Source organism: Dromaius novaehollandiae, chromosome 9 (assembly GCF_036370855.1).
Source record: "Dromaius novaehollandiae isolate bDroNov1 chromosome 9, bDroNov1.hap1, whole genome shotgun sequence".
NCBI classification, from domain to species: domain Eukaryota; kingdom Metazoa; phylum Chordata; class Aves; order Casuariiformes; family Dromaiidae; genus Dromaius; species Dromaius novaehollandiae.
The window spans coordinates 10,278,363-10,297,639 of NC_088106.1; the positions used below are offsets into that span (position 1 = coordinate 10,278,363).

The 19,277-nt window shown below is 39.6% G+C and overlaps 1 protein-coding gene across 5 annotated transcripts in view; it reads right to left on the minus strand.

Annotated features, from left to right (window-relative positions):
• Positions 1-19,277, minus strand: part of CCDC39 (coiled-coil domain 39 molecular ruler complex subunit) — an 84,324-nt gene that overhangs the window by 22,338 nt on the left and 42,709 nt on the right. Inside the window, exons 1-2 of one of the 5 annotated variants that reach the window (XM_064516645.1) lie at positions 2,689-2,818; positions 800-919 (exon numbers count right to left, since the gene is read on the minus strand). The exons of 3 other annotated variants lie outside the window; for them this stretch is intronic. In XM_064516645.1, the coding sequence (XP_064372715.1) occupies positions 800-910 (111 nt within the window). In that variant the 5' untranslated portion in view covers positions 911-919; positions 2,689-2,818. Of the gene's footprint in view, positions 1-799; positions 920-1,535; positions 1,686-2,688; positions 2,819-19,277 lie in introns of those variants that run through there. One more of the 5 variants, XM_026094782.2, reaches the window with a different exon arrangement.

Below are 19,277 nucleotides of genomic sequence, written 5' to 3' on the forward strand. Positions count from 1 at the left end.
CATTTACATCTTAACTACCCAATCTGAAAATATTCCAGAATCTTAATCTCTTAAAATCAAAGTCTTAGTCTCTTAATCACTGATGGCTTTCTGTCAGATTCGGCAGGCACGTCAAGAGAAATAATTTTATTGTTTTGAGCTGTGCACCAGGCTGGCCTAGGGCAGCATCTCTATAACATCTAATCTTCCTGTCAAAAGTCATTTGATAGATCTTTTTCTATATAATAATTAATCTGTTACTTACTAGAAGCTTCTTTTAAAAAGAGACTAGCTCGTGCTGCTTCCTGCTTCATGTGCGAACTAAAACTTGAATGTAGCATGGTAAAACTGAAGAGGCTGTTCAGTTGCAGGGGAGTTTTTTAAGGCTTTTTCACATAGATTATTTTACCAGAAATGTATGCAGCTTTGACTTGGCAGTTGTCAAAGATCTAAGCTACCCATTCCAGTCAATAAACGCAGAATCTAAGTGTGGGTGTCTAACACCTTAACTGTCTCATTTGGTTTTTCTAGTCCAAAAATTAACTCTTCATTTTCTTTTTCCGTGACCAAATTTTTCTTATCATCTACGAAAGTGCTCATTCATAGAGAATTCTAAAATGCAACTTGGATGGGCTTTTTTAACGACCAAATAATATCACCGAGACACATCAGTTTACTTCCGTTTCCTGTGAAAGTCCTCGAAGATAGGCCTGAGAAATCTCTAACAAAAGTGACAAAATACATAGGGATACAAGCCACAGAAAACTCTTCACGTTACAAATCTGTCTGATAAAGTGGACATAGCAGACAAGCAATTTACCTGTGTGAAGCTGAACTCTTGTCTTACATTTTTTAAATGAGATGTCATTGCTTCTATCCGTTCTTCAAAGTCAGCCAGCTGATTCTGTAGGTTTACTTTTTCTTTTTGCATTTTCTGCAGCTATATTAAAGTCACAATCGTCAATTAACTATTTTAGTTGGGCGTTTGTTACCTGCAACTACTTTAAAAATATAATTGCAATTTTAAATCACAAAAGCAATACAAAATAGGCACTGCCTATTCCTCCACAGAGATGGGAGGAAAGGAGATTTTAAATTAAATATTAGTGGCAGAAGCACTTTTGCCATGAAGTACTTTGGATTGTAAAGATAAGCAAAACTGTCATGGACTTCTATCGCCGGGCAGGCGTTCACCTGCCACCCAGGTGCACCCCAGAGTACTCCCGAGTTTTGCCGTGCCTACTTCCATGCACCAAGCCTGCCTGCGTAAGGGGATTTCTGAGCGAAAGGCAACGTTATGGAGTGGTTCGAGTTAAAAACATCGCGTCCAGCCCAAATCCCGGGTGTCCGCTCCTCGTAACGGCGCAGCGTGCCGGGCGCTGCGGGCCCTATGGCGCAGGGCGCAGCGGCCTGGGCCTTTCCCGGGGGGACCGCGCTGCCCCCGCCCCTGCTGCGCCACCTGCTGCGGCGGCCTCGCGCGCCCGCCTCGCCCGCGGGGAGAGCGCCCGGCCCGCCGAGCCGGGCTCCGTCCTCGCCCGCCGCCGCCCCGCGCTCACTTCGTCCTCCAGCGCCCTGTTCTCCGCGTTGGCCACGGGGACGGCGTAGCCATCGTCCCAGCGGAGCTCGGCCAGCACCGAGGCGGAGGAGCCGGCGCTGTCCATGGCCGCGGCAGGCGAAGGGGAGCGGCGCCCCTAGCAACGGCGACACCTTGGCGACCGAGCACACGGCGGGCCCGGCCCGCCTCCCGCCCCGCCCCCCCCGGCCCGCCTCAGCCCCGGCCCGGCCGCCGCCGCGAGCCGTTGGCGGGAGCCGCGCGCGCAGGTGTCGCTGCGGCGGCTCCTCAGGGCGCGGGAGGCCGGTGCTGGCGTCTGCGAGCGGCAGCAGGAGTCTGGGTTTGGGAGCGAGGCCGCCGGGGGTGAGGGCCCTGGCGGGGTCCCCGCCCGCCCTGCGGATGTGGCGGGCCTGAAAACAGGCTGCGCGGGGCAGCGCTACGGAGCTGAGCCCAGGAGTTCAGATACCGTGAATCAGGGTGTTTGCCAAACCTCCCAAATTTGCCTTCCCAATAACGAGATCTTTTAAAAATACAGCAGATTTCGGTTCCGCTCACATCTTTGTTTCCTGATTCACCTGCCCTCTCGATTCCTGCCTCTGTGGCAAGAACAGTGACCAACTTTTTATTCAGCTAAGTGGCTGCTCGTGGCAGGAAATCTTACCGTGTTTAATTGCTGATAATGTGCAATAATTGCAGTCACACATTTGCCTGCCCCTTATACAGCAATTCCTTCTTTTACCAAGTCTCAGATCAGTCCTATTCCCCCTAAAACCTGTCTCTTTCCTGGGAGTCTGTTCTTGCTCTTCCAGCCCACGAGGAGACACCGCAGTCGTGGCTCCTCGTTATCCCAAGGCACAAGGCAGTACCTGAGCCACAGAGCAGGTGCGTGCCGCCTCCTAAGCACTTGCCTCAACTCATGAGCAGGGCTGTTAGTAGCAGGGTTACTCGGGCTGTCTAAATTTTTTTTAGGCAATGACCTTGTCTGCGGTTGTTTGCAGCTCTTCCGCGCTTGCACTGTTTGGACGGAAAGGCAGGTTTCTGGATGTGCTGCTCCCAGCTCTTCAGGATCCTGCCTGACTCCCTGCTTTCTGCCAGGACGTGAACCTGTGCCACAACTGCACAAAATCGGCTACCAAACCAAGTGTAGGATAGCTCACCTGCTGCTGCTGAGGCCTAACAGCAGACTTCTAGGAAGGTGCATGGTTCATGCCCAGCTTTGAACAGACCTCTAGCACATCTGCTGAAATCAGCAGGTAGGTTCCTTGAGCCAGAGATTGTGTTCAGCTGTTGACTTTTACATTTTTGAACCCATTTATACTCCTGGCTTGCAAATCATCCTGTGCCAATGAATTCCATCATTCGTGAATGATGAAAGGTGGAAGAATGTGCTCAGGAAACAGTCACTCGCAGAGGGTTTCTCTGGTGAGACTATGTGCTTGGAATGGCTGATCAGCTAAATTTCTTTCCCAACCAGCCCAAAGTCTACTCTCGAAAAGCAGGAAGGAGGGGATGAGGAAGAAGTATCTGCTTAGACTCCAGCATGAAGGAGGATAGCTTCGTGCTCTCAGGAAAGCACGTCCTGAAAAGGTTGAGTGAATATTGCCAGGCCTTTAAAGGGCTGACAGATGAAAAGACAAGGAATGAATCAAAGCATAATCAAAATTTGCCTGAGCAAAACAGGAAGGAGGATTGACAAATGGTTGGAGGAGGTTTAGGATGCAGTGAGGTGTCTGGTATAAAAAATGGGCCTGTGAGTAGATAGCATAGTAGCAACACTGATCGTAGCAGGAGACAGGGATCTTACTAGATGTCTGTATATGCTGCGGAACAGTATTTTAACAGAAGAAAAGATCTCTGAAGAACGGTGAAAGTAACTCCTGATTGAGAATATGTGAAAATGCAACCGGCAGTATTGTGCAGACTGTTGTTGGTCTTTGGTTACGAATCTCTTCAATCCACCCCCCTGTGAAATGTCTCTTTCTCTATTGTTAAAAACATTGAAAGCGAAAAGAACAACATCAGTGTGAAGAGGCAACCTAGTTTCTTAGAAACACAGGAATGGTGCAGCAAATCTGGTGCCTCAGGTTAACTGTAAAATGAGTACAGAGGTCACCAGGAAGGTCTTTATCTTCTTTGTTGTCTTAAATGGCACAGTGAGCTATGAATGGTTTTAAGTCTTGCTGAATGACATCTTTGAAGAAGCAAGCTTATCAGTCATGATAAACAGCAGGAAAACATAGTGGCTCCAGACAATATTTGGCAACAAGCAGCCTCCTATAGCCTTTCCATTTGCCTTCTGAGATGTGTGAAGTACTGGTGGCCAGAGTCCTCTGTTCTGACCTCCTTGCCATACACTTTTACAGTCTGCAGCTCAGTGATGATGGCAGTCTGATGTTGATAGTAATTTGCAGACAAGGGTTAATGCCTTCCTGAGGAATATCGAATGATTTGGCCTGCATTACCAGTTTGGACAAGACAAAGATGGTGATCTTCTGCAGGAGGACAAAAGATAGCTGAGACCTATGGCAATTAAGGAGAGAAAAGGAAATTTCTATAGGCACAGAAATCAGGCTTCTTAAGATATGTGTATTCTTCACTCTAGTATATGCAGAGGAGACTTCTAAAGACTGACATGTGCAGGCAGCTGGCTTTTCAAAATAAATCGTTAGGACCAGCAACTGTCAGTACTATATCAGAAATGGGGCTCATCAGAAAACGGGTGGGTGCAGAGGTTGTGCATTGGTGTGATAACAAGGCAGAAGCTCCAGCTGTTTGCAAGGTGTCGGGCGAAAGGGCTGCCTGCTAAGTGCTGTCCTTTCTGACCTGCTGGTGGGTAGCGCACCAAGAGATAGGTACTGTGGAGTGCGACCTGCCAGAATGATGAGGTTGAACTCCAAGACACTAGAAGCCGCCAGAGGTACACCGGAGACGACAGTGGTGCGATGGCAGGTAGTATTAGTGGCCGCTTCCCCTACCCAGAATAAGAACCTCCTTTTACTCACAATGTGAGAAATAAATGCAACTCACCTTCCAGGGGTTTTAAATTAGTGTCTATAATGCAACGTGGCGCTGCGGTGTTGAATACCTTAGAAAGATGCCTGTTCTTGTTTTCCAAGCAGAGCTTGTGTGTTGAATAGCATGTGAGACTGCACAGTGTCTGATAAGAAGAAAGCAAATTATCGAGTAGTTGTTTGTCATCAGGTGAATGCAGTCAGTCCCATTCACCAAGCAAGGCAGGCATCCCCTGAAAAGTGGTAAGTTATGATCATGTGCCATAACGCATACAAGCAAGAAACCAAATTAACGTCTTTTTAATGCAGTTTGTTAAGGCATTTACCTAATTTGTGAATGGTCAGAAGGAAGGTAATGAATTTTTGTGATCATAAGTGTTCTGTTCATAGGTTTTGTGAGTGTAGTATTTACATAGTGCCTTGAAAGTATAAAGTCTTGCATGAGTAAAGAGTATTATTTCACAATTTTCCATGGAAATTCCATGCCCATTGATTGCTTTTGCCTGACACGGACTAAATAAATCTCCGTGATATGCTTTTGTTTGTATGGCTTTTTCCTTCTGCCTGTGGTGATATACTCTGTAAATGAGTGCATAGAGGTTTGACAGACATGCTAATCCAGCAGATGGTGCTGCATGTCTGTGTATTTCAGGGTTGTTTTTTTTTTTTAAACAACAGTTATCAAGTTCCTCAGTTAAAAGGTAGAATATCATTTCCATTCTAGAAAAAAAAACAAACATACAGAGGTTATTTTCTAGTAAAATTTATAGGTGTTGTTTTTAAAGCTGTGTTAGAGAAACAAAAGTTATTGTGGACAAAATAACACTGTAACATGGCAAAGTGTTTTCCTCCATTACAATTCCCTTTGAAGTGGTTGAATTTTCAGTTATGTAGACTACTGTGCCCATTTGTTCAAAACACATAAATACAAAACCACTATTCCTCGCCTTTATAAAGACTCATAGCTCCTCTTGTACCTATCTTAAAAAAAAAAAAGTTTTTGATTTTTTTTTTTGTTTGTTTATGCCCAAGCTCTTTAAATGGTTGATCTGTGGGAAAATGAAGATTTTAATTATGATTTGCTTTCTAACAAATACTTTTGTTATCTAAAATACAGAAAAGCATTTTTTCACAGAAGTTGATCTAAACCATCAGGTTTTATTACTGAAAAAAGACTCATTTAAAGGGTTATTGGATTATTTATGTAGCAAGTTAATATACATTTAATCAATAGATATACTAAATTCTACATGTGGTTCTTTTCATCTGCATTCTTACAGTGTTTCATAATGTTGACGATGGGATGTAATGGGGCCTATTGTAGCCTTTCTTTCAGATGGGTAAACTAAGACAGTTAACAATGAAAGAAGCAAAAATGGGAAGAGAGATCAACGGGACTGTTCAGCTGAATAACAGACAATATACAGGAAATATGAAGGATGGAGAATCTGCCACAGTAATGATTTCTGTGTTGACTAAAATATGATGTCTTTATTGATACCTGGATCTCCCAATATAGGGGAAAAAACATTGCATAGGAGGATAAGTTGCTCATAATTCAACACTGATGTGTTATCAGTTACAGATAACCTGTAGCTAACACGTGAATGATATAAATTGCACCATGTTTAATCTTTGGTCTGTTAAAATAAAAGACAAATATAAACCAAAATCAAATACTTCTGAAGTTTGAGGAAATTTAGATTTGCAGCTAAAATTTGTAACTCACTTCCAGATTTCATCTGTCACAGTCCCCAGTAGATTCTCTTTGGCCTGTTCAATACTTTTGCACAGCTGTGTTGGTAAAGGCTGAGACTTTTGCTGATACGGCTCTGTGGGCACGGGCTTTTGTGTGGTGGATGTGGATACAGAGGAGAAAAACTCTCCTTTTGCTGGAATAAATTATTTCATTTGGGAAAATTACTGTAAGCCTATACTGACATATGGTAATTTATTTTACGAGTACAATCTGAGTTTTCATTACCAGAATCTGCTATAGCTATATGATAGCTATAACAGCAAATCCTTTTAGATGTAGACAAAAGCTTATTTTGCAGGACAGTGGGGAAGTGTCTGTTCAGCCCCTTTGAGCATTAGCCAATAGAGGGCACTGCAGCCAGCAGTCTGGTCGGTGCCCAGTGGGTTAGGATGTACGTTTTCAAAACACTGTTCAGAAAATGTTCATGTAAAACCATTACTAGGTTTTATTTAATAACCTTCTAACCCCCTCTCTCTCTCCTCCTCCTCCCCTGTGTTCCTCTAATGCCTTTTACAGCTCTTGCTGCACAGCGTGAAGCCTTAGAGCTGTATTCATCAATGACTCACACCCTTGCTTAGGGGCCAATTTTCATGGAAGCTATACAGAAAAATCTTGAAATGCACCTATCTCATGCAGGGCACAAGATGATTTCTCTATTCATTACTATTCCAAAAGGACTTGTTGCCCTTTGGAAATGTTCAGATATTACTTACATTTGTGGGTGCATGCATACATGTGCAGAGATAACTTGCCTTTAGATCTGAGTGTTCTAAAAATAAAAATGTATTGTTATTATCATTGACACTAGTCAACTGAAAGGTAACTAAGGACCTGCTTACATTGCATGGCAGCAGGCAAATGCAAAGGAATAAACAGCAATCTGCTTTAGATGAGCACATCCTACAGACTCGAGCATAAAACTTGTTGAAAATCACCCTTTTGTTTGACACTATGATTAGCAGCCTTCTGAGGAATTTGGAAGCAAAGCTAAGGATTTACTTTAGGAGACCAAATCACACTTTTGCCTCCCAAAGTTATTTTTGTAGGTCAAGGTTATAGTACATTTCTAAAACAGTAGGAGAAAACTTGTTCCTTTCTCTTAAAGACATTGTGTGTTAACTCAAGGGGAGATAAGATCATACAAATTATTAGCCAAAATGACCTCTGATTAAAACCCATCTGGCAGGAAGGGAGTCTTTGCTGAAAAATTACAAGTCATAGAATAATTATGTTCTAAGGGATTGCTAATTATAACCCAAATTACTTCAAACAGTGTTTGGGAAGAGACTGAGACTTACTGCTTAGCATAAAGCAGTTTTATTTATGTAAGGACAAAGTCACTTACAGAATTAGACTAATTACAGTATTTCACTGTAAGTTGTTGTAAAAATGGTGTCATGCAATGGTGAGTCAGAACAAAAAAAAAAAAAAGAAAGGAGGGGGGTATAATATACTTTTGCTTTTTCTAACTCCAGCATTTCAAATCATAATTGTAAAAATCGCAATTGCTTTCTCTTTGTTTCTTAAACAGAATGGAAAAACCTCTTTCTGCAGATCAGACCTATCCAGTGACATGCATTTCTACTCTTAGTCTGCTCAGGTGAGTTCCTCAAGGAGGTGTGAAAGATCAGGTCTGCTTTTTACTATTCATGGATATTGTTTTGCCTGAGTGAGTTCTGCTAAAGTAACTTTTTGCCTGGCAGAACAGTTTTCTCCATTTTAGGGTGGTCTAAAGAGAGAGCATTGTCTTGTGAGAGTGTCCAGAATTCCCAGACTCCACTGTGTGTGTATGTTAAACATAACAGGAAAACAGGAAAATTCATAACCCTGTCACATATTAAAATAGGCAGGGACCCCCATAAAGGCAGTAGTATGATCCTTGTTTCTTAGATGAAGAAACAGAGGCACAAAGAGGTTAAGTAACTTGTCTCAGATTGCACAGAATACAAAGTAGGAGATGAGAATTTTTGCTTGCATTTTATTTTCAGAAACAAATGTAACGCCCTATATGAAAGTAATTGCTATTCTGTTTACATGGGGTAGCCCATATGCAGTTCTTCCATTCTAAAGTCTATTTGTGCTGTAGAGAATATGTAGGGATTGTGAATGTACCTCTAAGCAGCATTGCACAGTTGAACTAATTGCCAGGCCAAGCAAGGTTCCAGACTATATGGGTGAATAATTTGATCCAAGATGGATTTGTACTTCTACCAACATAGCCTGAAATCTTCTAATGCTTTTGGATTTGACTGTGAGCTGTTCATTGTTGCTTGAGCCTGTTCTTTTCTATTACCATATTTTCTCTGGGTATCGTTTGTGTGTACTTTATCTTTGTATAAAAGGCCATATCTTTACCATATTTCCATGGAGTAGTGAGTAAAAGCATAAAAATTTACTGCTGTAGGCCAAAAATATGATAGATAGAGCTAGTGCATTACAAAGTTCTTGCCCTCAATCATGCAGAAGGCTCTATACACTTCTGTGAGCAGTGGTAGATAGGTGGCTACACTGTAATGGGAGAAGGGTTAACAGCAAACCAAGACATTTTCAGTACCAAAAACAGAGGGAATCTTCTCTGAGCAATTGCCTTTTATGTAATAAACAATGCTATGTGTTCAGTGGTCGACAGGAGAGGGAGTATTCTTCCCCTAATCTCCTTCCATTTAACTTAAAATAGAAATGCTGTTATTTTGACTAGCAGGCTGGTGTATCGTGAAGCCTGGCCGTAGATGCTTGCATGTTAAATTTACACTGCCAGCAGAACTGCTGCTATGATAGGCTATGTCCCTCCTTTCCTTGAATAAAATACAATAAGCAAATAAAACGTGTGTTAGAGCTACAGGGATCAGTTATGTGCTTTTTGCACACCTGTCTATACAATGCAATCTTTTCAGAATACAGAGTGCATTGCTTTTTATTACAGATTCTATTGGTGTCATGAAATTATGGCCAGTTTCTCATGTGTAATTTTAGCTTCTATTGACTCTGAACATCCAGCTTCTAATTACTAATGAATGCATTCCAAAATAATTTGCTTTAGTTAAAGGACACACAACCTGTTATGATCAGATATTTGCTGACAATATAGATAGCTTCTGCTTTAAATAACCCTTAAAGGAGGTGCAAGCTTGACCAACTCAGGTGAGAGAGGCCAAAAGCCATGTTATGTGGTTAAGGTAATAAGGAATTTAAAGATTAGGACAGTATATCTGAGTTTGTCTGTAGAAGCTTTGGCTTTCAGTGAATGTGATTTTCTTCATGGATGTGGTGAGACCTTTGGTACAGAAGGACCAAGCAGCTGAATATTCTAGGGATGAGTGGTCCCTGACTCAGTTACAGGATACAGAAAAGACCGAAGCTTCAAAGCAGCAGAGCATGCTCACAGCTTTCTCTGTGTTATGTATAAACAGTGCTTCTGTCTACTGTTCTTTCTAGTGAAGTGCAGATACTGTGATCTCTTTCCTGACCATCAATTTTTCCTGTGTCCTCATTTTTACTTCTGAAATACATTTTCTGGAAGAAGAGTTCCACTCAAAAAAGAAAAATTAGGGCACAAAATTCAAGATATAGAAAGTTAGTCGCTCTTTGTTGTATGCAAAAGTAGTGCTAATTACAAATGGATCCTTCCTATATTGCTTTTTAACACTTTCTTTATAAACAGTGGAATTGTAAAGCAAGGGCAATGCCACAGAAGTCCAGTGGCATTACAGTCATAGGAAATTGATGCAAGCAAAGCATCAGGCCCCAACCTTAGCCATAGCCATTCCCAGTGCTACTGAATTCTTGAGTGACTGCAGCTTCTTCTGCTCCCACTTGTGTCTATGATTCCTCTGTGTGTAAATCCTTCTGCATCTGGCTTATAAAATCCTGTGTCTTTAATAAGATTTTTCATTTTCTTCTTGATTTTTGGCAGTATTGAGGGAATCAAAACAGTTGTTAGCTGTTTGTTTATTAGTAGTTCTGGTTTTTGTGGAAGGAAATTGGCCTCCTTCCTGCCAGCATCCATGGAGCCAGAGAATGGCCCATTGTTGTCAAGGCAACAGCTTTTGCTTGGGGAGCAGCAGAAGAAAAAGTGACAGGAATGTCCGCCAGAGAACCAAGGTCTTTTGTCATATGTCATAGAAACATTTGCGTGGTCCATTCACTGTGAACAACATCTATTTATACATTAGTAAAAGCAGAAGTTATACACAGTTCAACATAATGAAATGAAGCTTATGTTTCTAACAAAAACATTCTAATGTATATGCAGGTACATGATTGCAATGCCCAGACTGGGCTTCTCTGCAATGTGCTTGTTCTGTTGTGCAAGGTCATTGTATGCCCTTATGAAAATACTGTCATAAATCAAATGCATTTAGCCTTTTGGGAGGGAAAGAGGGGTTTATTTTTTTTGGTATGTAGAACTTGGAGCAGGCAGACCTTCCTACTTTATATTTTTATCATTATTCAGAGCTCCAGAAGAAGGACCTCTATTGATCTACACTATCCACTGAATTATACCGCTTGCCTTCGCAAGGCGATTTGTTTCTCCTGCTGGACAAACTTTTTAAGCACGTTGAGGCTGATCCTTAGCTGGTGTAAAGCACATAGCATAGCTCTGCTGTTTTGGATGAGCTAAATTGTATCTGGTGTGGACTGCACGAATTCAGTGTGGGAAAATGCCATCGCAAGAGTGTTAGAAATGTGTGTAACCTGGCAAAAGTATCTGTGGTCTGTGACAAGGGCAGGATCCAAGGTTTCTTTCTACATGGCAATATTTTTGGAATTCCACTGCCTGAACAGCCAGCTATTAGACAATTTTATATTTTTATATTGTAATTGGGGTGCTCAATGCGTATTTTCACAGATGCATAATAAATGATCTGTTTCCCATTAGAAGTACAGCAAGGCTATTGAGTTTAAGAACGCATTTTAAATAGGGAGGTCACACAGTCCTAAGACCTCTGACTGTGCTTAGTTTTTGATATGAAGTGATACCTATCTTCACCTCATACAATTGTTACTTGATATCTCTAAAGCTCACATTTGCTGCCGTGTTACTGCTATATATGTAGAAAAATACTGTCTTGGACACAACATACTTTTATTCGATATTAAGACTCTGTAACTTTCCCTTAAAAAGATTAATCTTATAAGTACTGTAAAGTTATATTAGTAATAGGAGTATAGTTGCTTATTTTTAAGATTTACATGGGGCAGCATTATTCGTATTTATAGGCAGTGACCCTGATACCTTGCATTTACAGTTCGGTTGAGATAATTTTCCCCACTTTTTTTATTTCTCAGCCTTTTCTTGGTTAAAAAACACTGTTGTTTGATTTACAAAAGAACTTCTAAACTCTTACAAACTGTGATACACCTAGCTTTTGGACCTAATTTAACATTTATTCCCATTTTGTGAAGTCATTTATGTCACTGGGGAGTGAGTAAGGTATACCTACAGATATAAAAGATTAGCTATGAATTAAGGCCTTCGAAGTGTATTTCATTGCAGTATCAGTCATATGCATAAGGTTCTGAGCCTAGAAGTACAGATTACATTATATACAATCCCTTTGAAAAGTAGAATATAAGAATTTAAGTTGCAACATAGTTTCATGAAATGATGTCTCCTGACATGTCAGATGAAATATCAGAAATCCTCTTTCTGATCCCTTCCATGTAATATGACATGGGGACATAGATACATATCATCCATAAAGGAAAACAGCACAGTCTTTCAAATAGACTCCACAGGCTGCCTGTAATTCAGTCCCCCTTCTCCAGCCTCTCCACCCACTGGTGAGTTTCTCACTGCCCTTCCAACACCTAATGCACTCCTGACACAATGGAGGGAGGGCAGGAGCAGTGTGGTGAAAAATTAGACATTGCAGACAAAAACTTGACAGACTGTCTTTCTCCTAGTGTCACAATATGAACTGGCCAAGTGAAAAATAATGGCCATTATCCTGTCTCACTGAATGACTTACAGCCACATGCAGAGAAAGTTCTTTGGACTATTTCCCCCCCCCCTTTTTTTTAATTTAATTTTGCATGATAAGATGTACAAGGTAGTTTTTTTAATGGTTTGAATAGCTTCATTTTTCTGACTTCTATATAAAGTAAGAATAATTTCACTGAACTTACTGGAGTTATTTCACTGTTAAATGGATGCTGTGAGAACACTTTCACAGTCCTTAGACAACTTTCCACCTGCTACTTCTCTATGCTCATGATAAGCTCCTATTTACATTTTTCCTGTGGCTGAGGTTCCTGTCATGTGGTGCATTGAACCAGAATGTACTTCTGACTTTCTTAGGAAAGATGGCTCTTTATGAATGGCTATAATGTTGTAAAGGCCTTAGCTTGAGAGAACATCCAGGACTATGGTGTATGGGGGACTCACGTGTCTAAGTAACTTTGACATTTATTTTGGTAACAATCTGGAAAATGTAGGTATTGCAGTACATACAATGTTGTATTTACAAGCTTTACAAAGACAGCATCAGGTTCACTTGACCATGAACTTGAATGCTTGTCTTTGACGTTCCAGGCTAGTACCTATATCCACCGAGATACTGGCTACGCCTCTCTCTCTCATCTTTATCAGAAATCTTATCTTTGACTTGAGATACTTTTCCCTCAGAAAGTTTCACTAAAATTAGCAAATTCTTGTGAGAAGTTTCAATCCCAAGAAGAATAGTTTTCTTGGAAACAATCCCAGCAAGTTCTCTACGAGACGTGTAGTAGAAAACAGCTCTTCTCTGCTTCTATGTGCTGTTACTTCTGCTAACTCCAAAGCAGAGCCATAGACTTGGGAATGGTGGCTGTACGAATGGAAGCAGCCCCAGGCTAAACGTGAGAGGAGAGGGACTGAGAGCCGTGGAGTGCTATAACCATGTTATATCATGTGGGAATTTGAGCCACGAAACCTAGCTATCCCCTATTGTGAGCTACAGCCTCTGTTCCTGACCCTGGTAAATCCTTTCCTGACTTGCAGTTGGGGCCATACCTTTACACATTTGAAAAGCCAGGAGATGACTGCTTGTACCTGCTCACCAGTTGCGGTTGCTGTATATGGCTCTTAAAAAACATATTTGGAGCAAGCATGAGTGTGATGTGCTTTCTGAGCTTTTCATCTCCTGTCCACATTAACTGCCTTCTGGACTGCCTACAGGCAACTCGTGCATGTCATGTTGGAAGGCCTTGCAACATATGAAGTCACTGGATGCAGCTGATCATAGGACGTTTTCTGCTTGTACAGATAGCATGTCTGGTCTTGAGAGCACATCAGAATATCGCTTGAGAGGCAGTAGAAGATGCTGTTAATCTTTTATTTATTGCTTATGTAAATAAGATGCTATAGGTTATGGTAATCCAAAAAAGTTCAGAAAAATTGCTACAAGTGCAGCATGCCATACATTTGTAATTTGCTTTCTTCCCTTTATGGTGGAAATTTATTTAGCAATCTGTTCCCATTTATATTTCCTGTTGGAAGCAAGATTTTACCACAGAATTAGCCAATATTTCATATACCTGCATCCATGTCTCTTTCTTCAGGAGCATTCTTGATTTTTTCCTCCCTTCCTTCTCTCTTTAGAATATGTAGTTAGAAAGAACAAACAAGTATAATGGGGCATTTTTTGCCCCGCATAAAAAAAGACAGTCTTCTACTTTCTTTGGTTATTATTCTTCCCATAAATGCACACTGTATTTTGTCTATTGGTATGGAAATGAAATAAAGACAAAACAAAAACCTGCTACAATTAATATAAAACTTTGAAAGTTAAGAACTTCACTCCAGTGAAGGAATTCTGATTCCATATTTAATATGCATTTGAAACATTGATTTATTTTACAGTAAAATGTTAAATTTTTTGGAACTATTATTTGCAGAAAATACAATAATATTCTGTGTACTGTTTTTCATTCTTTCACCTATGTTCAAATATGTTAAAATCATATTTCTTTGCAGTGAAGCACTCCTGTTGATGAAATCTGAAGTACATGATAATACGACTGAAATTCATTATCAAGCAAATACAGTGTGGTAAGCTTTTCAGAAATTCATCATAAAGCAATGTTGCCTTTTTCTCTGGCCTTACTCTAAATGTGTTTTGCGCTCTTATGCAAAGGACCTTCTGCTGTTTTTGATGTTATGAATAAAGATTTTGTTTTGTAAAATTGCCATTATGGCTGTTTACATTTGGTAGCAGTGTTATTGAGTCAAGCTGTACTGATTTGAAAGTAGAACTGTTTGACATTAAGCCCCTTCAAAGTTTATTGTAAATTTGTGGTATTTTGCCAGCTTTACTCACAAAACAGCATAGAGCTGTTGGAAGGAAATGTTCCAGCTGCAAGAATAAGTGGAGCCAAAAAGTAACGTCCAAATAGAAATTATGCAGTTCGTGATTTTGCTTTAATCACCAGATGTTTGTCATGTGTCCTAAGCATTATAGAATAAGAGAGAGGAGAAAGCAAACGGTGTCATCTAAATCTAAATAAAGTAAATCTAAAGAAGAGTTTATAGCTCAGCAATAGATATATACAAATAATTATTAGCTTTATTAGTTTTGATTGGGTTATTCCTTATTTTATTATAACATGGATTAGAGCAAGCTATGTCCTCATGCAAAGATTTTGTTATATTTCTTAGTTTATTAAACTGAAAGATTATGGGTGCAAGGCAAGACATGTGCTCCAGATTAACAGTATTGATTTCCCTGTTTTGATTGATGACTTGTCTCTGTCAAGACCCTAACTGTTCTTTGTGTACTGCTTTAGAGTGACATTAGTAAATTGTAAAGAGTACTATTCTCTGCTTATAAGAGTTCCAGAATTGGAGTAATATCTTTTTTCCTTGTTTTAGCATTAACATTCGTTTGATTTAACTTCCTCCAGTGTAGTGTACTCGAAGGTTTTTTCAGTTTCTCTTCTGAATTAGTTGAGCTGTTTGAATGCACAGAATTGAAAGGACACTTCTGTGTTGTCAAGTCCCAACCCTTTATCATCTCCGTCAACCATCTCATGTAATGCAAAGCTTCATCTAAAATCTCCTTAGGTTTTTGCTCTTATTATTTCTGTAGGATGGGTGTTGCAAAACTTTGGTGCTCTAGTGGTCCCTTTCAGTGTCCAAGCTAAATTTATAGCTGCTTATATTGAAACTAGAAAATTATATGATGCACACTGTAGAATTCCTAAGTGACTTTGGATGAATCAATTAATCTGTACGTCTGACTGTAGTGCCAAATCAGTAGTCCTTCCCCACCATCCTCTTCCACCCAGTCACATTTGTGTCCCCTGCTGCCTCAGGTACTTCTCAATTCCTTCGCTGAGATGTGTCAGTAGATTAGCCTGGCAAAAGTATACTTGTTTTTGAGGGGATAGATTTATGCTGGAATAGTGCACTGAAACAGCTTAGAAAAGGGACTGACAAGCACAGTGGAGCGGGGAGGAGAGAAGCAGGGCCTAGCAGTTCCATTTTTAGTTTAGCTTGCTGTGGAGCCATAACCTCAATTCTAGATTGATAAAACTATGATAATACTTTCTTTTCCAACCTTTTGTCTGCATTATCTGTTAAGCTTTTAAGCTCTCCAGATCAAAGACTGTGTCTTACGGTGAATTGCAGTGACAAGCACAATGGATCCCAAAATGTAGGTATCAAGACAGTAGTGATAAAAGATCACAATAGGAGTAGCATGCTTTTTCTGATCGTGTACCTTCCATGACACTTTTTGTGTTGTGCTGCAAACATCTCCAGCTTTACTGAAACAGATTATGTTCTCTGCTGTTTCCTTTCAGCTTATTGTTTATGATGTAACGTGAATTTTTAATTAGGTGGACTTTGTTTTTAGTAATGCTGCTTCCTGAGACAGCATAGCTTTCACTAGGCATACAAATGACCACTCTTCTTTATAACATGAAGTTTTTTACTTGCTCGAGAACTTGTCGAGCAACTTAGCAGGTCTTAACAGCAAAGAGTTTTGAACCTGTTTTTTTTTTTTCTCTCTATTAAGCTTTCAGGTGTGTGATATAAATTTTTTGTATAGGTTCACAGTATAACAGAAAATGATGGCACCTATTAATTTGGACTCCGGACAAAAGTGAGCATTTTATAATAGATACTTCTATGTGAAACAACATATTCTTAACATATTTAACAAATTCTGACTATGCTGTTTACACCTTTTATTATAATATTTTGCATATCCCTGGTATCTCTCTCTGTTTCTCACAGCAGTGTTGAGAAAAATTTCATGCTTACACATTTTCATCTGTAATACTATTTACTTCTAAGAGGACTGAATATCCTCTAATATTCTGCTAGGGCCCTCTCTAGACTTCCACAATGACATAGTTTTATTTGATCCTTTTATGCCAAAGGTTGAATTTCCTTGTGTTGTATGGTGAGAGGCCAGTCCTTATTTTCAGGCAATAGTCTTATGACAACTTCTGTGTTCCAAATCATTTGCACCATGATGTCTTTGTTTCAGTAATATAACATCTGATTTGTTCTCTGCCTTCCAGGGAAAGCACATTTCCCAGTATTTGCATGTATTCTACATCTTCCATTATGGAACTAATCCCATAGTTTTTACTTGGGTAAAATTAATAGTAATTAAGAATTCTGATGAAAAGGAAATGCATACTCTTATGCTTAGTTGACTGATGGGAAGGTTAAGGAAATATGAATGCTCGTGGGTTTTAAAGTGTACAAGTTCGAACTGTCCTCGATGTTTCTCATGACTTGAATTTCCCTCAATGACTCTTTGAAAGTCAGTAGTACTTGACTTTCTGAAATGTTCATTTAACTTACCATATAAACACTATAGGTGTTTTCAAGACCAGCTGCACTATGTTTAGACAAATATCCACCAGCTACAATGAAGAATTTTATCTTCAAACAGTTTTCCCCTTTGATGGGAGTTTTGCCTGAAGAGGAAAAGTTGGATCAGTCCCACATGTTTTACAGACTTAAAATCAGGAATTAATATGCAGTAGGGCTATGACAGTGGCTCTAATTCTACTCACATTAATTTTCACTGTTGTTATTAATTAAACCCTGAAAATCAGGGATTTAATGGAAACTCTGACAGACCTTTAATTATAGCATTTCAACAGTCTAATAGTATAGGATGTCCTCTACTGGAGCACAGGACATTCTGTACTTGAGAGGGTACAGAAACAAGTCATAGTTTTTGGTGTTCTTTGTTTAGCACATTTTTAAAATTATGACAGGCTTTTACTCATTCTTGTCTGCTACATCCGGGTGAGTTATACAAAGTGAATATTTTAATTGTTTTGTTCAAGAATAATTTGCAAACAGAGATTGATTTTTATATGATCAGGTCACTGTTCAAAATTATCTGCCATTGTTTTAGAATGTATTTCAGTGCATGGATTTCTCACAAGCTATTCATGTAGCTTATTGCTTTACGCTCACAAATATGTCTACAGCTTATATTTAAATCACAAACTTTTGGCAGAAAGGGTCACCTTTTGTTCCCTGTTTGCCTGACATCTATCATAGTGGAGTCCTGATCAGGATTCCTATGTGCTCCCATACTATAAACAATAAATTATAGTAGTTCAGCACAGATGAATGGTACCACTGTGTCTAATGCCTTTACATTATGTGCGTTCCATTTGAGGCTTCAAGTTAAAGTTTAACTGTTGAGGCCTTGACTCTATGAAGTAATAGTTGTATCAAAATGTATGGTCTGATTGCAGGTACTGAATTGTCAGGAGGGATAGTAAACTGCAGGGAATAATCAGATACTGTGGATGGCAGTAAGTTTACTGTGTTCTGTGATGTTTAGTGCATTGCATTATTTTTTTAGGCATATAACCATATTGTCCAGGCATTTTTTTATGTGAAGCTCAATATTGTACTCTACTTGCTAATTCTTATAGGATTGTATCACAAATTTTGCAACATATTTTTCCGTTAAAGAAAACTCCTGGATATGTATGAATTTATGAGATTTTCAGTTTTCATTGAAGTGTGGAAGGGAGATGGATGCAAAGCTTTAACCCAAGAAGTGGTGATCCAAGTGTAGTCTAAAAGTCTGAAAACAAGAGATAAATTTAAGGAAATAATATTTATAGCTATTAACAATATTTATAGCTGAAACAATGGATGATTTTGGAGTGGATGAATAATGACTTGTTAAATGTTTTTGTTATTGTTAAAAACTGGTGTTACCTAGCCACCTGTCTTCCTGGTTAGATAGCAGAACTGTAAAAAATTAGATAAAATGTGTACGCTCTATAATTTGTGCAGAAAGGAATTTGAGGATATTCCATATTGCAAAGGCTTTAAAATTTTATGTGAATCATTCTAAGACTTGTAAAATTTTTATAGTATACGATAATGTTTCGATGTGTATATACAAACCAATTTTATAAATATTTTGGGCAGTAAAAAAAAAGAACTTTTTGCTAGGAAACCAGTGAAAAAGTGTGATAATTTGCATTTGCTTTGCCTGTTCTATCCAAGTAATAACTTTGTAAGATTCGTAACATACGTTGCACAAAATATGTTTGACTGAACCCATTTTTACAGATAGTAGAACTGTGGGAAATGGTGGGTAGATGTTGGGAAAAGGTCCGTTAGTGAGAAAATGCCAAGATGAGGACTGGGCTCCAGAAATTGTTACTCTGGGTTCCTGGCTAGAATTCTGCGTTTTGATGTTTAGAGTTTGTCAGTCGGGAGGACTCCCTTGACCCTGGCATAGCAGTAGGGGTTTTCATCCTCTTACAGCCTGCTCCATGCAGCTCTGCCTTATCACCTAAGCAGTCCTATTGAATTTATAGGAACTACGCACATAGGATGGGGAATTATTGAACAGAACCGGCCTCCACATTAGCAACTACTGAGCATCAGAAAGCATTCTTCAGAACTAAAAATTTCTGAATTACTTGAGGGATGATGAACACATGAATTTCTGTAGATGAGAAGTTGTTCTCTAACGTACTAATCCCAAGCACTCTG